This window comes from Gavia stellata, chromosome 1 (assembly GCF_030936135.1).
Source record: "Gavia stellata isolate bGavSte3 chromosome 1, bGavSte3.hap2, whole genome shotgun sequence".
NCBI lineage: Eukaryota > Metazoa > Chordata > Aves > Gaviiformes > Gaviidae > Gavia > Gavia stellata.
This window is the reverse complement of record NC_082594.1, coordinates 96,036,522-96,059,363: the sequence shown is the minus strand read 5'-3', so window position 1 is coordinate 96,059,363 and position 22,842 is coordinate 96,036,522. Positions and strand designations below refer to the sequence as shown.

At 40.2% G+C, this 22,842-nt stretch overlaps 1 protein-coding gene across 1 annotated transcript; it reads left to right on the top strand.

The window, feature by feature from the left end:
* Nucleotides 1-1,314: 1,314 nt before the first annotated feature.
* On the top strand, nucleotides 1,315-22,842 carry LOC104251027 (amine oxidase [flavin-containing] B). The gene is made up of 13 exons (XM_009808660.2): nucleotides 1,315-1,333; nucleotides 2,049-2,140; nucleotides 5,010-5,151; nucleotides 6,347-6,496; nucleotides 7,159-7,318; nucleotides 8,746-8,842; nucleotides 9,844-9,897; nucleotides 13,817-13,874; nucleotides 14,822-14,919; nucleotides 16,014-16,125; nucleotides 17,784-17,846; nucleotides 18,264-18,424; nucleotides 21,385-22,842. The coding sequence occupies exons 1-12, from the start codon at nucleotides 1,322-1,324 to the stop codon at nucleotides 18,417-18,419; spliced, it is 1,194 nt and encodes a 397-aa protein (XP_009806962.2). The 5' UTR covers nucleotides 1,315-1,321; the 3' UTR covers nucleotides 18,420-18,424; nucleotides 21,385-22,842.

The window sequence follows — 22,842 nt, the reverse complement described above, 5'->3', positions numbered from 1 at the left end:
ATAAGCTTTGAAAAATCAGCTGTGGCACACAATATGGCCTTTATTGTTTATCTATTTTGCGGAGTCCAGAATGCATTGTGAAAAAATGAGTAACCACATAGTGCTAATGCGCATTTCTTTGTGAATTTTTAAAGCTGTTATGTTGCCATCCTCATAGTCAGCCAGGGAAATCCCATATAAATAAAATAGCTCTACAAATTACCTGTCGTCTTCTACTCTTAATTCAGCCAGACTTCCTGAATATCTAGTAGTGGAGATACAGATATGTAAAATCTAATTATTAAATATATAATGATGTAAGTAGGACATTCATATTGACCATACTATCACTCTTGGGAACTTATGGCCAGAGGTGTTGGATTAGAAGAATGAGTCATTGTTAGTAAACGCTACGTTTTCTGTAGGGCTGGGATTTTTAGGTTAGCTGAAACCTTTTTTTTCCAGGAAGGTCTCTGAGCTATAAATTTAGTGTATAATAAAGCTCATCACAGCTGCTTTTGACTGATTTTTAAAGAACTCCCCTCCCCCCCCCCAATACAATTAACAGTTCAGTCGTTTCATGAACATTTAGGAGGAAAAAAAGTTACATATGTTTCTCTTTTTCAGTAACAAATAGCCAATTTTTCATCTCAGTTGAGCAGTGCTCTTCCATCTAATTTTTTTTGGTCTGATCTTAGTGACACTGCTGCAGGGTTTTGTTGTCCAGAAATAAAGCTTTGAAGATACAAGGCAGTAGCAGTTCTGCACACAATTGACTTAATTCAACTGTGTATCACATTTAAGTTGCACATGTAGAATAACAGGATCACAGAATGGTTGAGGTTGGATAGGACCTCTAGAGGTCATCTGGTCCAACCCTCCTACTCAAGCAGGGCCAACTAGAGCCGGTTGCCCAGGACCATGTCCAGGCAGCTTTTGAATATCTCCAAGGGTAGAGACTCCACAACATCTCTGGGCAACCTCTGCCAGGGCTCGGTCACTCTCACAGTGAAAAAGTGTTTCCTTACGTTCAGACAGAAGCTCCCGTGTTTCATTTTGTGCCCATTGCCTCTTGATCTGCGTGCACCCACAGACGTGATCTGTAGGAAGCTGTTAAATGTATTGATTAAATTTCGCTTTCTTCCAGTGAACACTTAACCATTTGATGCAGCTTCCTCCTGCACATAGAAGTCATGATTGTGGTTGTATTTAGTTTTTATGATGTTTTTGTTTATTTTTAATCTTGTAGGGTAAGTCTTACCCCTTTAAGGGTCCATTCCCTCCTATGTGGAATCCATTGGCCTACCTGGACTACAACAACCTATGGAGGACCATGGATGAAATGGGAAAGGAGGTATGGCATTAGTAATTGCAGCTGACCGTCTCAGCTCAGCTTTGTCTCCATGAGGTGCAGAGTGAAGATGGGACTAGGAGGCAGATAAGCTAAGCTCCTCTAGCTTGAACAAACCTGGTGCTGGCAAGAGCAGCATCATACCATGCATTCTGGTAATGCACTGATGGTCAGAGCACATGTTATAAGTGTCATCCTGGCAAGCTTTTCTGAAGGCCATGCTGCTGAGGCTGTCTGCAGTCATACCTTTGTTTTTCCAGATATATGAACATTAGGGTTTATGCATGTGAGTTTTATCACTTTGCCTGCTGGTTGGATAAGTAATATTTTAAGAGGCTTGTAGACCTCAAACATATGCCTTTCTCCACCCTCAAACTCAGCTCAACCATTTTAGTTTGTTACCAGTAGTGCATGTTTTCCATTGTCTGAGCTGCAAGACTTGGAGAAGAGGTTGCTGTTACTAGCATAGATGAATGGGAGAGATATGGAATAACTCAGAGACATTCCCCAGCACTGTACTTTGCCTTTCTAGGCAAAGTTCTTAACTCTAGAATTATTCTCTATTCTTAAAAAAAAAAATAAATCTTAAACAAAAAACTAAAAGCCTCCTCTGTTAAGTTCACTGTATTACCTGCTGGGAATTTGCACGCTGAATTACCATGTAAAGCTGAGCTTGTTTGTGATTGGATTTATTGAATGCTCTTTTATGTCTCCTTAGATTCCCAGTGAAGCCCCATGGAAGGCTCCGCATGCAGAAGAATGGGACAAAATGACTATGCAAGATTTCATAGATAAAATTTGCTGGACAAAGTAAGAAACTTTTTAATACAAAATATAATAGCTTATATTTATATACCTTAGAGCTCCAAATAGGTGTTACTGCTTTGCAAACAGATATAACTACCACTAGAATTCAGCCTTTTTAAACAAATGGGGTGAGAAAATCTTGTAGTAACGGACCACAACACCTGTCAGCACACACAGTAGATTCTGTTATATTTCTATAACTTTTTCGACTGAAATAAAGATAAAAAGAAAATGTATTTGGGGAGGGTTACTTCTGAAGACATAGGTAGTGCCTTCATCTGTTGTATGCACTTTCCCTCTCTTTACTGTGTGTTTAACTTTTAAGAGAAAAATGCTCTGGCTACAGCAGGTTTTTGAATCAAACTTTTGATGGAACAACACACATTTATTATGTGCTGGACCAGCTGATTTTACCAAAGTGCTATAAAAATAACATTTGTCTTGAAATAGCACTAGATCACTTTAACACACATAATTCTATTGTTTAACTGCTACACTGTATACCACCCAGGGAAACTGAAAACGCTTCCTGTTTTTATGTATACATCAAAGCAATTTTTCTTTACTTGACATTCAATAACAGTTTGATTGGTTTTCTTCACACTGAAGAAAAAAAAGCATTTATTCTGCCTCGCTGTAAAGCAGATTGATTTCTACAGCAACCTCTTCAGAATTGCTGAGCACACAACACACGGCTACAGCAAGCCTGCATGAGCTTGGTGCAGAAGCCTGCTAGCACCCACTCAAGCTGACACTGTCATCGACAGGGGAGTTTTTACGGCTTCAGCCAGCCTGTAGAGAGCAACATGATTATTGTTAATGGACAGTAGGCTCTTGTCCAAAAACTTTTAATGTTCTGTTTGTTTTGCTTTAACAAGAGTTACAATTGCACAAAAGCATATAGAAAGCCTTTCTCATTTTTATCACCGTCCATATTCATTAAAACCAAATAGAAATGTATGCTGGCAGTTCTGCTGTCCATCTAAACCACTAAGGAACTATACAAGTTAGCAAAAAGCCATGCACCGGTAGGCATTCAATATCCAAGAGCTCACATGACTACAGTCATATTTTTTCAAACTCTGATGGAATAAGACTTGACATTTTACCTCAATATAGGCATAACTGTCAGCCTCCCTTAATTCCAAGATGCTTTTCAAATTTTATATGTGCATCTCAGCTTGATCTGCACAGTTTGTTCAAGATTTAGGTAACATGTTGTAGAAACTTCCCACCCTGGAAGGTAGTGGTCCAGAAGGGTTATCTTTGAATAATTCCTCTTATCTAACAGACTGTATAGATTTGCTTTTGGCTAGAGTTGCATGCTGGAAATATCCCGAGTGCTCTTGGTTGAGGTCATACTGCCATTTCCAGCTAAAATACGAGGAGAAACTGGGGAACTGAAATGCTGAAAAGTGATGGGAGAAGGTGGCAGAAACTAGGAAAATTTAACCACCATCTAATAGCTTCTGCTTATGAAATATTAATAAATACATATACTAATTCTCCCATTAGACAAAATATCTTTCTATTGATCATATTTTACAGTATGTGTTTATACAGACAAAAACTCTTAAATGTTTTCTGTCAAGAATGAAGCCAGAATGTACCCATATTTCAGAAAATGGATCAACTTTTTACTTCAGCAGGACTTTGCATTTTTAGAAAGGACAGAAGATGCCTTTTTTCTGTGTAGATCTACAGCTGTTTGAAATAGTACGTTTGAGTTACACTTTCCACTTCTCCCCCTCCGCCCCCCAGCCCTGAGTTCGAAGACTGAAAAAAAGAAAGAAGCAACTAAAAGTGGATTCTGTACTGGTTTTGGAAGTTATTGATTGCCTGATGCCTGGCATATGAAATACCTATAGCATCTCAGTCCCTGTCAGTCACAATGCAGTTAAGCTGAGTATCTCCTGGTTCTGTCCATGTAACTTTAACCTCCTCCACAGAGTAAGGGCAGAGGAAGTATTTGCTAACAGGAGGAATGTTTCCCTGAGCCTTAATTAACTCTGTCTTAGTGCACTCCAAAATCTTCTACAGGTTTATGCAGTAATTGTCAATAGAGCTGTTATGAAAACACCAACTGGAGGACAGAAAGCAGTGATCCTTTTTCAGACACAGGCCACTTTTCCATTTCTGTGTTCATCACCACTGGCTACCAGACCACTGTTTAAAATACTGACTTGAGCAACCGAAAGTATCCTTTCCCTTTTCTTGCCAGACTTTTGCATGAATGTATATATGTTGTCTCTTTACTTATGGCTTCCTACTTACATTTCTTTCCTTGTTGTGTTCCAGCTCCAGCACCCTCCCTGAGCACAGCAGAGGAGCGGGCAGTGAGGGGATGCTGAGTAATCCAGAGAACTTAGATAATTAGCTTAGACAAGATCCCTAACTTTTTTATGACAAGTGTTGAATAATCTCTGTGCTCTGTGCTTGAGGGACAGGCAGTCAGCAGGTACAAACAGAGCTGCAGATCTTGGATGTAACCCAGGAACCATGGGGGGACATGGTGGTTTTGGAGTCCAGTGAAAACAGGAGGGCTTGCTTCCCTTAATCCTGAGTCTAGAGTGACAAGCTAACCTTGTATTAGTAGCATAAAGTGACATAAGCTTTCATTGTCTTTTGTGCCTCCTGGAGCCCTAATTTTGCTGGAATACAGCGGTGCTTGATTAACATGTTGTTTTGCAGGGTTACTTGAAAAATGTTGCATAAAAGGAATTGATATAATTTCCTATATCAACTGAAATTAAGGGATACTTTGCCCTCAGTGGAGGAAGAGGTTGCCAAAGACAGTTTCCCTTTACTAAAGAACAAGATTGTCACCCTTCTTCAATTTTTAAATTAACTCACTTTCTTGTCTTTGCTGAAGTGCTGCCAAGAGTTTTGCAACTCTGTTTGTGAATGTGGATGTCACTTCTGAACCCCATGAGGTCTCTGCCCTTTGGTTTTTGTGGTACGTGAAGCAGTGTGGAGGGACAACAAGGATATTCTCAACGACCAACGGAGGACAGGTACTGTCAGTATCAGTAGCACATTGATAACTAGTTCTATTCATTTATGCATTAATCTGGATCTTGCGAAACTAATGTTGAAGGCTATTCCTGTGCTGAAGGCATTGGGCCAGGGATCAGTAGATTTGTATCAGTTCCTGACTCTTTCTTTTGGGCTCTGGTTAAAACACGTACTTTGCTTTTCAACTGTAAAAAAATAAAGTATTATTTATGCTTATTTCTGTCATGAGTCTGAAGCAAGCCTTACTACTTCAGATTCACTTAATGGGGGTGGCAATGCTAGCTGCACAAGTGTGTAGAGTGCTTCAAATTAGTACTGAAAATGTAGCCCAGAACTGGATTCCTAAAGACACTAGTTCCCAGGATTAAAATTATTAAGATTTTGAAATTAATCTGAAGAAAATGAACACACCTGCTTAAATATGGTATTGCTCTGAAATATTTGAAATGTAGCACATTAGTGCTGCTTCTGCATTTCAAGAAAGTAAAGACTCTGTTAACGTTCTACACTTGAGAAATGCAAATTTTGCTAATTATATTAGAAATAATTATATTTTAGAAATGCAAATTATTTAATAACTAAAAATACAAAGATGTTAAAACATGTTAAAATGCATAAATATGCATAGATAATTATTATAGATAAATTAACTGTATACACATTGCATAAAATACTATTTGAATTCTGTGTTATGTCAGAGGTGATTTGAGTTTAAGTTAGGTTAGATTAAATGCTGCAGGATATATTTTTGGTGTGAGCTATGTCACTGCTTTATACCTTGTTATTTATTATGAGTATCAGGGTTCCTACTTCTGACACACAGACCTCTGCAGGGATAAGAGTGAACTCAGAGAAAGGTTTAAAAGTTTAAGTGCTTTTCAGAAGTCTTGCTGATTCACACAGGTCTGTGGAATCCATTTGGAGACCACATGAGAAGGGACTTTCTCATAAGGTTATGGATACTTCTAGTTTTGGCTGGTGGTCAAATATGGGAAGTGTTTGAGGAGTTCACTGGAAGAGAAAGGAATGTGAATAGGTTTTCCAAGTGAGACTGCTGAACTTTGCTAAAAAGGTTTGATAACAACAGAAGAACGGGATTTGTTTTGAATGCCAAGCAAAACGTTTGTCATGATACGTGCTTCACATGCATCACTCTGCTGATTCTGCTTTGCCGAGTTGTTTTCTGTGTTTCAGGAAAGGAAGTTTGTTGGGGGCTCTGGCCAGATCAGTGAGAAAATAATGGAGCGTCTGGGAGGCCGGGTGAAGCTGAGGAAGCCAGTCATCCGCATCGACCAGTCGGGTGAAAGTGTCATAGTGGAAACCTTAGATCATGAATTATATGAGGTAATAAAACCTCTAACGTTTAATCAACTGTTTGTGCTGGGATGGCTAGAAAACCTTTAGCTTTTCCTTTTTGACTTCTCCTAAATCCTGTACAAAAATGTAGCAGAGGTTAAAGTGGCTATGACAGAAAATCACACTTTCTCATTGTCCCTGAGTAATAGCAATGATAAGCTTCAAAATGATGCCTGAAAAGCAAAGTGTATATTCGAACTCTTTCTTCACTAGCATCTCTTCTAGCGTTCAGTTACCTTCCAAATTAAAGGATAGTTCTAAGGTGAACACAAAAACGTAGCTTAGTAATAAACTTTCTGTGAAAAACATCTCAGACTTTGCTTCCAAGTTGTAGCAGAGGACTGCAGATGGAAGGGAGACTGATGGACTCTTGTAACACGGAAAATCTTTCCACTGGCTTTTTTTCAAGCGCTGGGGAAAGAGCAGCTGCCCATCATTGGAACAGATTGCTGTTTATATAATGCCTGTTTGTTGTTTAACAACCAGGATTTTGTGAGGGTTCAGTATTGCAATTCTTATGCTAAATCCCAAAATTGCTTCAGAAGATACACCCTGCAGCCTCCCCAGCTGTCTGCCAAAATCATTAGAGCAATATACTTAGGATGAAGTAGTGGAGAATGCATTTGGCTTATGTATATTTTCTGTTCCAGGGCAAATATGTGATCAGTGCTATTCCCCCAGCTCTTGGCTTGAAGATTCATTTCAACCCACCTTTGCCACCAATGAGAAACCAGCTCATCAACCGCATTCCCATGGGCTCAGTTATCAAGTGCATTGTGTACTATACGGAAACTTTCTGGAGAAAGAAGGGTATTACATTTTAATTGAAGAGAACAGTAGTGACAGAGAGAAGGAAGAGGGTACATGCTAATGGAGTAGACTTTGTGTTTAGAGGATGCTGGACCTTAGAAGGAGACTTCATACACTTCTATGCCATTTTTGCCTTTCCCTGTTTGAGAAACTTGAGAGATCAGTTGGGAAGAGAGGGTGGATGGGAGAATAAAAAGGAGGAGGTAGGCATGAAGGGAGAACTCATATCTGTTGCTTATGGCCTTGGTTGTTCTTTTTTGTCCTCTCCTTTTCCTTCAGTGGCACCTGGGTATGAGATGAGTCTTTCCCACTTGTACAGTAATCTAAAGGTACAAGTGATATGTGATGGAGAGAGGTTTTATCCCATCAGTTATAAGCCTGCGAAAATTCTGCCTTCTGGAGGCACTGGGCAGGATTAATATAAGGTGTCTTCACATAGACATCCCCAGCTGGGCTAGCCATCCTGCACTCCCTTTACATGCCAAATACTTCCGTCATGATTCCCCAGATCTCTCTTAGAACTTACTGAATCTAAGACAATCTGCAATGTAATAACACCCATTTCTCCTCACTGGTTATAAAGAGTCCACATCTGTGTTTGTCTACAGATGTCATCCACCCTTCATCTCTGTGAATGATTTTAAGAGTTCTGGATCCTGGCATATTCTGGCTATTAGGTTTGGGATGGATTGGCAAGAGGTGACTTTCATTTCCTGGTAGAACCCATAGTTTGCGTGCTGTGCTTTGCTAACACTGTTGTTCTTCTTTTAGGAACAATTTATTTTCTTCAAACTCTTCTTTTAAGAACAACTGTGTTTTGAAAACAATGTACAAATATCTCCTCCTATGTCTAACATAAATGTCATATATGGAAACAATTGTGCTGGAGGCACTTGACCATCTTCAGTATCTGAGAGCAATCTGTTTCTGTGCAATTAAGAATTACCTTGCTAACTGGGTTGCAGAATAATTTATTTTTCTATCTTGAATTCAACAATAGGAGATTCCTTTATTGTCTTTCTGTTTTAAGGATGCTTGAAAAGGATTGTTAATTGTCAGCACATCTCAGATCTGAATTTTCTCTTCTAGAGATGATCTAGCACTTCTCTGAGCCAAAAGAACACTACACTGCAAGGGAGCTGTGCACTAATCTTTGTCAATTGATGGGGATTGCTTTACTTGGGTTTTTTTGTTCTTCTTTACTTTTTTTTCTTATCTCCCTACATTAGAATCAGAGAATGATAGAGATTGGGAGGGATCTCCTGAATGTTGTCTAGTCCAATGTCTTGCTCAAAGCAGGGTGAATTTAGATCAGGTTGTTTAGGCCTTTTTCCAGTCAAGTTCTGAGTATTTCACAACTTCTTGGAAGCTTGTTTCTGCATTTGGATACATGGATCCTAACTTCTTTTCCACTTTGTGCTTGCCAGGGTATTGTGGTACCATGATCATTGAAGATGAGGATGCGGCAATTGGTTTAACACTTGACGATACTAAGCCTGATGGCAGCTTTCCTGCCATAATAGGGTAAGAGACGAAGAAGGTGCCTAGTTAATGCCTTTTTATTTTGCCTTAGAGACAACAACTGAAACAGAAAACCTGCTACTTTTGAAGGGAAATACTTTAAAAGAGTTAAAGGGTTGAGTTTCTCTGTGTGTGGTGAGTATGTTCTATGAACTTTTCTTGCAAAAAAATTCTCCCTATGATTTCAGACTGGATATTAGGAAAAATTTCTTTACTGAGAGAGTGGTGAAACACTGGAATAGGCTGCCCAGGGAAGTGGTGGAGTCACCGTCCCTGGAGGTGTTCAAGGAACGTGTGGATGAGGCATTGTGGGACATGGTTTAATGGGCATGGTGGTGTTGGGTTGATGGTTGGACTTGATGATCTTACAGGTCTTTTCCAACCTTAGTGATTCTGTGGTTCTGTGATTTAATTGCTGATTTTAAAAATGAAATTCTATTTTTATTCTCTTTTTTCCCACTGATCTTTTGCCTTTTGGTGTGGCAAAACAGAAAATTGGAGAAGAGGAAAGGAAGGAGAAGAAAAAAGGGAGTGATTGCAGAAATGTGAAGTTTTCTCCAAGTATTTTGCCTCCTCCAAATCTTCCAGTTCTTTAAATGAAAATTTGTTTTCTAGAATTATATTTTGTTTTGTTGAACAGCCAGAGACTATGATCAGTCTTAGAAAGTTTATTTAACAATAATTTCCAGTTCAATCCTAGGCTTCACCTCTTGTTGTTATATGCCTGCATGCACTGCTGTATAAAATTAAGGTCATTGGGAAACAGCTCATACAAATATTCTAACCTGAACCTCAGAGTGGTTTCTTCCACCGTGAGTCCTGCAAGCAGCAGGCATAGCATGTAACATTATGCAGAGAGGTGAAATGGATATTTTGGATAGAGATCCAAAAGCTAATGCTATGAATCACAAGCATCTCATCATAAGTTATTGGCATTTAAAATAATGCAGGAGATGTAGTAACATAATGGAAGTAAATTGTTTGTGATCTTCCTTTTTTTACAGCTTCATTCTTGCTCGGAAGTGTAGAAGACTGACAGGTCTCACAAAAGAAGAACGGTAAGTACAAACACGAGATCTGCATGGAATCTGAGTCAAACTGTTGTTATAAATGACCAGAGCAGGAAAAAAATTCCCTGATTTGAAGGAAGTTGTCTGTAACTTTGCAACAGTGGGAGGACATGTCACTTTAAGGAAGAAGATCTCTTATTTGGTTTTGGGTCTCTGCATACAATAGTTCTCTTTTGTTTATTACTAAAATAGAGTTTACAAAGTAATGAGTTTTTTTCCATCACACTGATTCACAGTATCTGATCAAATTAAAGCTACAAGTAGAGAGTGTGGATATGAAGAGAGCCTTATTTTGACACGGAGAAAAGGCATTTGTTTTTAAAGCATGCCACAAGGAATACTGTGTCCAAGTAAACATTTTTACAGTAATAGCTAGTCTAACTAGAGAAGATGTAGTCATTTCAGATTAGCTTTGCAAGTAGTCTAGCAGTCTGTGGATAATGGGTCTAAAGGGGGCTGTTAATGTCCCAATCTTTTCAAATGACACCCTGGTACCACAGAGTGCTTTCAATTTTGGCAGCAATGGACAAGGCAGCCTTTTCCTCAGCACTTAGGCTTTGAGATAGACCCCCAGCAGGTGACTGACGATAAAAGCAGTGAAGGTATTCTGAAATCCAGTGTGCCCAGCATTTTAAGCCATCATAAACACCAAATGGTGTCTTATGCTGTGTGTCAATACACTAGATACAACTGAGCATTTACAGTATTTGAGAACAGCTTCTCTTTCTGTGCAATGAAGGGCTGTTCTGGCTGTTTGCAAGGCACCATGAAGGAAAGGTTGCTTTCCCCTGGGTGTTGAAAGCATTAGTACAATTATCTGACTCTGCTTCTGCCTATAGCCAAGTTGTAAAAAAAAAGGATTTTGAACTCTTGTCTTTTGAGGAATAAACCTTAGACTAGGAAGAACTTTGCTTTGGTAGAGAATGGTTATGAAATATGCTTGGGTTGGTACCCAATAGAGGTACCCTGGTGCAGGGGGCAGGGGTCCCTCTGGCTCCCAAAGTCCTGGTCACAGTCAGCCAAGGCAGGAACCCGCTGGGCTGCATTGCACCTCCTCTCCTGCACATGAGCACAAGTCTCCTTCCAGTGGAAACTGGGGTCCAGGAGAGGGCAGAGCGCAAACCCAGACCTTCTCCCAGTGTATGTTCAGGGTGCGACCGGTTTGCGGTGTTTAGATGGGGGCTATGGTGTTTGCAGGGAGGGATCTCTTCTGAGAACAGGCTTCTTGTGGCACCCTATAGAAGTTGCATCTTGGTGAAATGCTGTGCTTGCCTATCGACACAAGCTGGGCTCTCCCTTTGTCATGTTGATGGCAGTGTAAGGTTTTCAGTAATCCTTGGATATGAAGAGTAGGATGTAGAGTCCATGGCAGCTATCCTAAATCGTGGCTGGGAACAGCATTTGTGGGAGGGGTTGGAAACTGTTTTACAGCCTAAGCCAGACTGAAGGGAGTAAAACTCACTACTGCCTTCCAGCTGGTCTTCCCAGGCCAGGTGCCAATGAGTAATTACAGTGGTTAGATTGTGCCCTACCTTTCACAGCTGTGGAACGAAGGTGATGGCATCACACACTGCTGTGGAACAAGAGGCCAGGGAGAAGAGCTGAGTGTCAGCGTGTGCATTTCCTCCACACCAGGTGCAGTGTAACTCTCGACAGGACCCTACCTAGGTAGCTCCAGACATAACATGCCTCTTAGTGCTGGTGGCAATTTCACAGTTGAGTCCAAGGCCAAGAAGTAAGGATTTTAATCACTGCATATTCCCTATTCCCATATTCCCATGCTAGCATTAGCCATAAATCCATAAATAAGTATTTATTTAAACTGTTCTAGGACAAAAAATGCAGATGTTGCACAGAGACCAGCACATCTGCAAGGATTGCTCTTATTCGGGGGAACGTCCTCAGTGATAGATTCCTGTTGGTACGATGCAATCCTTTAGAAACTGCATTTCTGTGGGGTTTTTTCTGTCAAATAATACCTTATTAATAATGAATAATTCCTTTCAAGGTCAAAATTTCTTAAGAGTCTGAAGATGCCTTTGACCTGAACTTTTAACATTTTCTTTTGCACAGCTGTCTTAAACTAACTTTATCTGTATTTACAATGTAGTTAGCAAACAGCGGTGAACTTGCACCTTCTTGGAGCCCTGCAGTTGGCCATACATGAGAGTCCCTACCAGCTTCTGGTATGACATTTCCAGGCTCCCTGAAGGGTCTGCAAGTCATGTGTGGAAAAAGGGCAGGGCACAGGCAGATCTGGAGGGGTCCTTCTCATCCCTGTTGTGGTGCTGGGAGGAGCAGAAGGAGATGGGTCCCAACATGATAACTCACTTTCCTGTGGAGCCCTGTGGTGTTAGTGACCTGCCCTGAAAGCAGGAGTTGGTGGACGTTTGTGAGACGTGGTGGGCAGACCTCAGCAGAGGCTTTTCTGAATCATGCTGTTAAAATGGCTTTATTCTGTTCAGGCACTGGGTAGGTGCTGGTGGTCTGCAGGGCACAGTGGTCACCTCCCTTAGGGAGAGATGGAGAGAGAGATGGGGGAAATGATCCCTTTTGTTATGGCTGTCACTGGATTCGCGTCACCCCCTGACTGCAGAGGGATGTTCATATATAGATCCTGCAGCTCTTTGAGCCCTCCTGGCTAGTCACTGCGTCACCATGCATTTCTGCTTCTGAGTCACAGAATCACTAAGGTTGGAAAAGACCTGTAAGATCATCAAGTCCAACCATAAAAAAAAAAAAACAACAAAAACAAACAAACAAACAAAAAAAAACACCAAAACCACCCACAAACCACAAAATACACCACAACCCACACAACCCACACCTGCCTGGAGCAGGCTGATCCTTGTCCTCTGCCCTGGGGCACAAGGAAGGGGCCGTTTCCTACCCCTCCTACCCTGGGCTTGACACCTGCCAGCAGCAGAATCACCCCAAGGCCACAGCTCTTCCTGAACTGTAGCAGCCTTCACTTTCCTGCTCATCCCCAACCTGCACAGGAGGACACCTTCTTCAGGGTCCTTCAGGTCTCCCTGTTCGTTTTTTTTATTTTACTTCTCCTCCCTTTTCTGTAGCATTCTTTGAGTTCAGCTGCTCATGGGTATAGCTGGGCTCCTGTATAGCTGGATTGCTTCATGCAACAGTATAGATGCAGTTTCCTCATATGCTTCTATGGCTGCAAGTGTAGCCCGTACAGTTACAGAGCTGGGACTGCTGTATTTCTGTGCCCAGCATGGCTTTTTGTGGAGCACGGGAATTTGCTTCCAGAAGTAAATGTCTTTCCATTGTTGTGTTTGCATGTTTGTTTTTCATAATTGTTAACTATCATTTCATCTTGATCTTCTTGTGTTTGGGAATTGGTGCAGTGCACCTAACAGTAAACAGCAAGACCCAAAAGCTTGTAGGAACAAACCTAACTGTACTTGGGGTTTGCTACAGAATTAAGTATATTAATGGATTTATAGACTCATAAACTAAAACAGGAGGAAATTTTATAGATACAGAAATAAAGTACTGATTCCCTGAGAGCCTCAGGCTATCAATACCTGCATCTTTGTAGGAACAAACCGTCAGTTAGACTATGTGCCAAGACAAAAAAGTGCAATGCCTTACTGCTTTCTTTTCCTGACAGCCTAGAGAACCTTTGGATAATGTATGGATTTGGGCTGATAGAGATATCTTAAGGGAACAGTTTGCATAACTGCTGGTAAAACTGGCACTTAAGCAGCACAGGAGTTTGAGTTATTTCTAGTGATCCAGAGGCTGACCAATTAGGATAGATCCCAAAAAGCTGGAACCTCAAGTTCAAGCAGATATTAATGCTTGTTCTCTTGATACTAGGACATATTAGAGGTGGTTTGTTTTCTCTTTCCTCATGCAGAAGTCTTCTGTTGCTTTTCTTTTGCAGGAAGACGAGGCTGTGTGAGCTCTATGCGAAGGTTCTGGGATCAGAGGAAGCTTTACATGTAAGCACAAAATCTAAACCATGGCATCTCTTGTCAGACTTGTTGAGCTGGGGAAGGGCAGAATGAAACTGGAATGCAGCAGTGCTCCAGCACAACGCTGCGTAGCTTTTTGGAAAAGGTACCTGCTATGGGAGCACTTGCTGCCCTCTGTAGAGGAGTACAGAGAAGGTTATGGCAAGTCTTGGGTTGTGTTTGACAGTGAGGATAAGAATGAGCTTATGAAACAATTAAAAGGCAGATACATTCTTGTTCAGCTTCGTGGCTGGCGTTCACACTGCTTATCACCATACATCTCAACTGTTTTCAGATGGGACAGGCTTGTCTTTCCCTCTCAGTCTATGTTGAGCATAATGTTTCTTCTCTCTTACTAGTTGCTAAGATCTATTGCTGCATGTGGGGTTGTTTTTGCTGATTTGTGTGATCTCACACTTAGTTTATGTGATCAACGCTGTTTACCCTTTAAGGGCAATTTTATGCAAGATAAATGTTGTAGACACCAATCTCAAGATTATATCATTTAAAACACAATGATATTGTATGCAGAACCATGCAAGTGCCATACTTTGCATTTTTAACAGTATATATTTGTATACAGTGTACATATTACAAGTATTATGCCTGTGTACACCAGAGGTTAATTTTGCTTTACATGGCTCAAAGCATAAATTTGGGCTCAAAGCGTAAATTTACATTGACAGATTAAGAGGATTATGTTCTACAGTGGCCAGATTAGCTAGTTTTTTTAAAAATAGCTATCAGTGTCTAAAACTAAGGCTTATTGTGTCATATCCATGTTGCATTAAGAGACTTGCTAAATGTGCTCGTCTTGTCAGACGTTGACATGCAACAAATCATAAGCTATTCTTCTCTGCTGTCTCCTCAGTTCTTTTATCAGCATCCTCGGGAATTTGTCCATTCCTTGAGTGAATTAATCTCCTGTTTTACAGCCAGTGCATTATGAAGAGAAGAACTGGTGTGAAGAGCAGTATTCTGGGGGCTGCTACACAGCTTACTTCCCACCAGGCATAATGACTCAGTATGGAAGGTACGGTGTCTATTTACAGTGGGCTTCGGAGTAGTAAGATAAGACCAAGTTAATAAATATCCTCAGAAAGGGTCATAAATCCTCTGTCACTGTTTGCTTTATACCTTTAAGATCACTGGGGAATATTTTAAACAGATATTATAACCCTCCACTTGTCTCAGTTGGGCTTTATGATGGATGAGTACAGTATCATTAGGGGTTTTTATTCACTTTTGTTACTCAGTGAATAAAGCTGAGTAGGCTCTTAGAAGGGAAGCGAGTTGGGAAGCTTTCACAATCTGTTTACAAAACTGGCTTTGGGTATTTGAGATCAGTGTTACCACATCCAGCCATCTTTAGCTGGTATTTTATAAATACTGGCAGAGAGTTAATTCTTGCCAACATTGACAGTAATGAGTGATTTCTTTGGATTTCTTTCCTTTTAGCAGTCAAGGCTTAATATAGTAATCAGTGCACCATTGTATACAGTCCTCTCCGACATAAGTTTTTGCGTGAAAATAAGATTTACCAAAAAGAAAAGGGCTTACTGGTCAGACCAGATACATAGTTTTTTATGTGGTGGCACAGCCCTGCTTTTGAAGTATAAGTTTTCACAATTTAAAAAGAACTTAGAGCAATAAAGCAATTGTAATGAAGAGTATATGGAGGCCTTAGTATTTACAGTAATGTTAATGATAATTATTGCAAACTCTGGCAAAAATGAAGTAAAAAAAATTCCTTTTTTTTTTTTTTTTAATTTGCTTGTTACTTTAGATATCATGGGTATGTACTTCAGAATGCTACACTGTGCCAGTAATGCCTAGCATTGGTATTTATGACAATGGCTAAAATTGTGAGATAGAATAAGTCTCATCTCAAACTACTTGTCCTTTATACCTATGAGCAGTGTAAACATTTAGAAAATATGAACACTGGTGTGTTTACTGTAGGAAATGAAATGCAATGCCCACTCCCTCTCCAGCTCAATGAACCTGAAGTTACTATCTTTAAGTGCTCGCTGTTATTTAAAACACTTTTATTCTAATTTTAACCCAGGGATTTCAGTTATCTTTCCTGATATGGCTGATGTGACTTAACTGCTTGTCCCCCTCCAGGATTATTCGGCAGCCCGTTGGCAGGATCTATTTTGCTGGCACAGAGACAGCCACAGAGTGGAGCGGATACATGGAGGGGGCTGTACAGGCTGGAGAAAGAGCAGCCAGAGAGGTACAGATGCAAGTCCAAAACAGTGGGCACTGTCAAATACCCTGTGGAAGATGAAAGATCTTTTGGTTGGAGGTGAAATGAGAACTGAGTGTTGACAGCTTCAGGCGTTCTGAAATCTTGATGCAAATCCCTGCAAAGGGGATAGACTTCAAAAAGGATGAAGGTTTTGCACTTAGATTTGGAATTCTTAGGAAGGCTCTGGCTATATCATCAAACTCTTCTCCGTTTCCAGGAAGGAAATCCTTTCTTCTTTAACTGAAATCCCAAATTCTCACCTCGTCATGTTTTCCCCGAAATGGGCACTTTGTTACTCATCATACTGAGAGATCATGGTCGTTAGCCTCACTAGGAAGAGCTCAGTTCTGCAGCTCTGCACACCAAGCCAGTCCCTTCCTCAACTGTTACCAACAATACCATTGGCACAGTGATACACTATTGAGACAGCCTTATGTAAAGTCATTAAACAAGGACCTAAATATTTGGCTTCTGAGAAAATGCCAATTCCTCAAGTATTTTCACTAATATTACAGTTTATGGAGCAGCAAAAGAAATTTCATCTTTGTTTTATGAGGTGAAGGGAACCTTGTGGCTAAAAACTACAGTCCTGGAACAGAAATTGACCTGGAAGGGATCTGGAGAGTTCGTCTAACCCATACCCCTGCCCCAAAAGACAGGGATCAACTGTCCCTAAACTGCCCCATTTGTGAAGGTTATACCTAATTTGTTCCTAAAACCTCCAGAGATAGTGCTTCATGACCTTTAATGTAAAGACATTACAGCAGAACCTCCATAGGCCTCAGGAGAGAAGTTGGCAGGTGAGCTTGACTGGTAAAAAATTTGATATTTTCCTTTCCTCATTTACTTGTGAAAGGAAAATATGTTTAAAATCCGGTGCAAGGGTGTTTCTCACTCTCCTGTATTGAAGAGTTGATGGGGTCCATGAATCTTGTCTAGAATAAAGGCCCATTGTAAAAGACAGCAAATCTTGTTAAATCTACAAGTGCCTGGAATAGGAAAAACATGAATATCACTACCTCCATTTTACTTACTGTAGAAGAAGTTAGTCTTGCTGTCTCTCATGACTATCATTTCAGATAATCTTTGCTATCCTACTCATCTCTGGTATCTTTGATACTTTGAATGGTTACTTTTCCATTGTGAAGGTTTTCTTTTTAGTCTTGCTTTTCTCTGGCTGAAAGTGGTGGTCTGTCATCACTCACAGGATTCTGTTCCTCATCCTACGTCACGGTAAAATTTGCAAAACAAGCTAGTCCTGGTCATATAGCTTGCCCATGCAGTAGCTGGTTTATGCACACCTCACTTTGCCATGAGTGTATGCTTAACTCTTAGTCATATTTATATTACTCTGTTCCCATGGGACTAGTCAAGTTCCAGTATCTTGCATGGACTAACTAAGCATAGAGAGGTTTTTCTGTTACTGTTTCTTTTTTCCAATAGGAAGAGAGTCTTAATAAATATCAGGCCTCCCCAGAAATGAGTTCTACAAAGGTCGAGTTTTTTTAAAAAATTCAGTACGCAGAGATTTATGATCTCAATTGTTATCTTCATCATGCTATTTTAAAACAAAAATTGAAGCCACCTCTTTTTCCCTTTCAAAGAATGAATGGTACTTACTAGAGAACGCTATTTATTTTCAGATACTGTTTGCTATGAGGAAAATCCCAGACAGTGAAATTTGGAAGCCAGAACCTGAATCAACTGTAAGTCTTTATCTGGGTTAAATGGATTAATTTTTTTTCTGCGGTTTTGCTGATGAGGTAAAATTTTGTTGGCTGTTTTTATTTAAGTTCACTAAACCAAAGCCAGAATAAACTTCCCCTTACTCACTAAAGCTGCCCTTCCCTAAACAGGAACACGATAGAAACTCAGAGAGGGCACCCATCTGACAACTCTGTAATGCAGGATCAGAAAGAACTGTACTTTTTAGCTGGGCTGTAAATCCTTTTTGTGTGTCTTTTCATCTTGTCTTTAACTTAGCAGAAAATTTTGATACATGGTGGTACTTCACAACGTGAACTGCTTCAACTCAGTTCCATTTCTGCTGCAAGAATCTCTTGATTTACATCTTGCTTCTCACAGTGGAGATGTTATGTTGATAATGGATGTTCTCCCCACAGGATGTTCCAGCTTTGCCCATCACTACAACCTTCTGGGAGAGGAATTTGCCGTCGGTGCCGGGACTGCTAAAGCTGATTGGATTTTCCACTTTCTTCACCTCTGTGGCTGTGGCAGGGTTATTTACCTACAAAAAGGGACTTCTGGTTCGAAACTGAAAAAGGTGCTAACGCAAAGCCTCACACTTGTGGTTTTCTTTTTTTCAGAGGTTTTTTTGGCATGTACTTCCCTGTCTCCAAAATCAGATCAGGACTAGGGAAGAGGAGAAAACAGTAGAGAGAAGAGGCTGGAGGGGAGGAATAAAGGAAGAGGATTCATATTGAAAAAGAACCCCTTGAATTCATGCCTACTTCTAGCAGTAACTTTTTTTGTTGTTGAATTTCTAGGATACTCTATCAAGCATTATCACTTTGAGGTTTTTACCCAGATCTCAGAACAGAAGTGACAAAATTCCTCTATGAAGCCTGTTCTGATGAGATTTCCAGTTCTTTTTACACTTATATCTGAACCAGACCCTGAACTCCAAGTCTTCACAGGCACTTCCATCTCTAGTTGTAAACAAAGAATTTCTGCCTTCCTGTGTGGTAGACTGGGGAAAGAAATCTGTAGCTTAAAGAATAATGAACTAGTTCATGCAAAGTGCTGGTGAGGATCTTTTTAGTGGTTTTTATTTTTCACTCAGATGTCCGTTAGGTGCTGCCTGGACTCTGGACAGGTCAGGCTAAATTTATCCATCCGAACTATGCAATTGTGGCCATAAGTTGTTAGCATTTCCAGTGGTATATTTGTCCTACAGTGAGTTAAAGGACAACATTTTTACTGCCTTTGGCAATGGCGTTGAATTTCAGGCTCCTCAGCTGTGTCCACACTGTCTGGAACATCAGAGCTCGTGGGTCCGAGTCGAGTCCATCCCTCTGTGGGATCAGATCTCCTCTGCCTAGAAAACTGGCAGGCTATAGCCGATATATAGCCGATGTGTACAGCAGTAGGCTGATCAGGCTGTTGGACCTGCGGGTAACCTTGGGGGTTATGGGGAACCTTGTGCTAATGTGATGGTACAGGCACAGCCTTTCAAACCTTTTTCACACGCTGTCTGACATCCTTTTGCCTCTAAGGTCCTCTTTTAGCTCTCATAGCTCTTGCTGCAAGATAGCAAGAGAACAAATTAACCTCTGCCTACCCCACGAAGTTGTAAAGCCATTCATAAAAAACTCTTTTACATGATATTCTTATCTCCTCCCTTTCTTTCATCTACTTAAATTTCTAATTTGAACACTTTTGAGGCTGTCTCTTGCCTGGTGGGGCACAATGGGCTGGAAAATGTAGTGTTAGCATTAAAAAAAGCCAAAAAACTTTATCTGTCCCCCAACACTTGCTTCATGCTGAACACAGCTTAGCTGATTCAGAGCTTCAGTCTCTCCTAACAACCATATTGATGTGATAAGCACTTCCATTTCTGCCTGCTGTGCTCTGTTGTACTGACTGTGCACTTTTGGTAACTAATCAAGGATCTAAATGATAGAGAGATCAAGGGGAACCATGGATGGGATAGTGACATGCAAGTACTTCTGTCCTCCCTAGCTTGGTACCTTTCAAATAATGTTAAAAAAGAAAAGAAAAAAGGAAGAAAAAAACCCCCAAACCCAACCACCAAAACCTTAGGTGCCTACCTGTCAACATCACGGTACCTTGTTCTAGGCATTTCTGCTGGTTTACATCTGCACAGCACAAAACGGGAAGACACAGGTATAACTGAAAACAGGATTTGGTGCACATGAAGTTTGAGAAAAGTTGTATGTCTGGAATTTTTCTGAGCCCATTTGATGCACTTCTTCCTTCAACCAGTGATGATTTATATGTAAAAAATTACGTGGCAGTAAAAAGCCATAGAGGGAAGTATAATAAGACCATATTCAGCAACTGGTGTGAGCAGACGGTAGAAGAATTGTATCACCAGTCTCAGGCAGACTTTTTGGGCTAGCATCTGATCTTGCTTATGCAGAGTAGTACTTCATTCTTCAAATAGTCCCATGGAAATCCACTGACTACTTACAAAGCTGTAATATTTGTGAGCAGTGCATCAGTTTCTGGCCCTTAAGTTTAATTCTTTTTAACTTGATGTGCCACTTAAAAATCTCCTTGTAGTGGCAGCTTGGATTTTATCACAAATGAATATGCTCATAGCAGCCTTTTAAAATGCATAGGGGAACTTTTCGGACATAAAGATCTTTAAGTCAGAAGAACAAAGCAGCAGTGTACATATGGCCTTCCTCATTGTATCACATAGAGCACTAATTGGCTGGGACGTTTTCCTTCCATAAAGTGCTTCTACGTGGCTTTCATTCTGTGTGATTTATTTACTAAATGAATTAGGAACTGAAAGCTGAATGGGAACTGTGTAAGTTCAGAGCTTTTGCAACTCAGACAATTCTCAGGCCAGAAATAAACATAGGAACCTAAATTTGGGAAGACATTTTTAAAGTCTTGGCCCAATATTTGTAAGTGCTAGACAGTGAATACATACTTAAAATATAAAGAACTGCTGCAGTTGCAGATGATTTCTCTGCCAAAACTGTTTGGAATTCAAGTCCTGCTTCTGCCCTAGAAATACTCTGCAAGTCTCTAAAGGGGAGCAGATCCGTGAGACTAATGAGGATAAATTGGTTTTATTCACGTCCAAAACGTATCTCTTTTCTTTGCTCCTGAATCTGGCAGAGTTTTTTCCCAGTCTAACAAGAAAATGTGTGCCACAGGGGCAGGAAATCCAAGGAAAACCAGAAGTTAGGTATAGTTAGAACTGAACTGAATCATAACCAAAGCTTTTCATGAAATTGGTCAATTAAAAAAAAAAAAGTGTATATAGTTATAAACCTTTCTTACTCTTAAAGTGAAACAAAAATGGAAAAAAAAAAAACCCACAAAGCATTTCTCATGTTACTCTGCCACAACTGAAAATAGGTGTGACATGAAATCTCAAATTAAATTTGGATTCCCTGAGATTTCTAGCTAAATCTGATGGGGCTGGGAGGTCTGAATTGCAACATCTGTATTAGCACTCGAAAGTCTCTGTCTTCTTCCTTCCAGACTGCCAAAGCATTAGGAATGCTTTCTTTGTCTTTACAGCTGTGTCTTGCTACGATTATGCTGTGGAGTTTATCACCACTATGGGATTAAAAAGAAGGATTTGCTGCTGTTTTCTCGACATCATCCACATAAAAGGAGTATGTGGCACTTTGTGTATGTGGATGCTAGTGTGATGAGAAAATTGACGATGTAGGTAGAGAATCAAGTTGCTTTCCCATGCTAGAGGGAACTGTTAGCACTGGCTTACATTTTTAAAATTCCTTCATGCCAGCCCTTCAAAGAGAGGAATGAAGTCTGGTTTAACCAGTTGTGCTGTATTCTTAATTTATTAATGTGTTTGAGAAATCTGCTATCATGAAAGTTCCAGCAATTTACCAGCTTCTTAAAATGTATTATAGGAACAACCACGGAAAGAATTGTATTTGTCTTCTATGAACTGATTTGTGTTATCATGCATATTTTGTAAGGCTCTTAAGAGTTTGCAAAAAAAAAAGAGGTTTACTTGCTTGTACACTGTTCTGATAGCTGCTGTATATTGCAAAGGATGTTGGGTCATGGCATGAAAATCTGTTAACCAAAGTACTTGAAAGCTAATTGCATAAACTACTGGACAATAACAAGGAAGTGAGCAATCTGAGGCAGCCCCTTGTCTTTCCTTTAACTAGTGCATTTTTTTTTCTCAATGCAAATCTTGATTCCAAATAACACATCTGCTGTCAATACAACAAAGACATGAATCACAATTAATTATATGTCTGAGCATTGTCCATCACTGGAACCCAAGGCCTGGAGGAGAAGTTAAGGACTTCTATTAAAATAATCTTCCTGTGTCCTCAGTGGGACTATTGTTTCACTGAAGTAAAATTTCTGCACTTCTGTAAAGTCTAAGATTTTTTTTTTTGAGACATGAAAGAAAAATATTTTTGAGGAAGAAGAAATTGTATGTCCTCCAAAAGTACTTGGATGCAAAGGGGAGCCAGGATTGAATGACAACAGATCTGCCACTGCTCTCAGGCAAGAAGCAGACCCACTTAAATTGCAGATTACAAATGCTCGCAAATAAACCTGACCTGTGTTTAAATGGACTAACATTCCCTCTCCCATGTCCGCCACCTTAAGATGACCTTGATCTTACAATCTGTTCTTCAATAGAGATAAAAACGAGATGGCCAAAGCAGTCTTGCTTTCAAAGTATCTCTACAGTCAAATCATTTAGGCATTGTCATAGACTGCCGCTTACAGCGTGTCTCCTGTGGTCATGTTCAGGTCAGTGTTCAGTGATGCCTGCCTCTGTGTTTTGGAAAAAAAGAGTGACTTCATTTTGCAGGAATATATATGCTGTGTGTGTGATGAATTTGTGCCTTTTATAACTGTAGCATTTTCTCAAGTGCCTCTGTGGTGACTGTCTCCCTTGGTTTCCTTCTTAAGTTCCCTTTTCAATAGGCTCTGCAGATATTTTTACCTGACAGCTGTGAACTTTTTTTAACCTTAATTAGA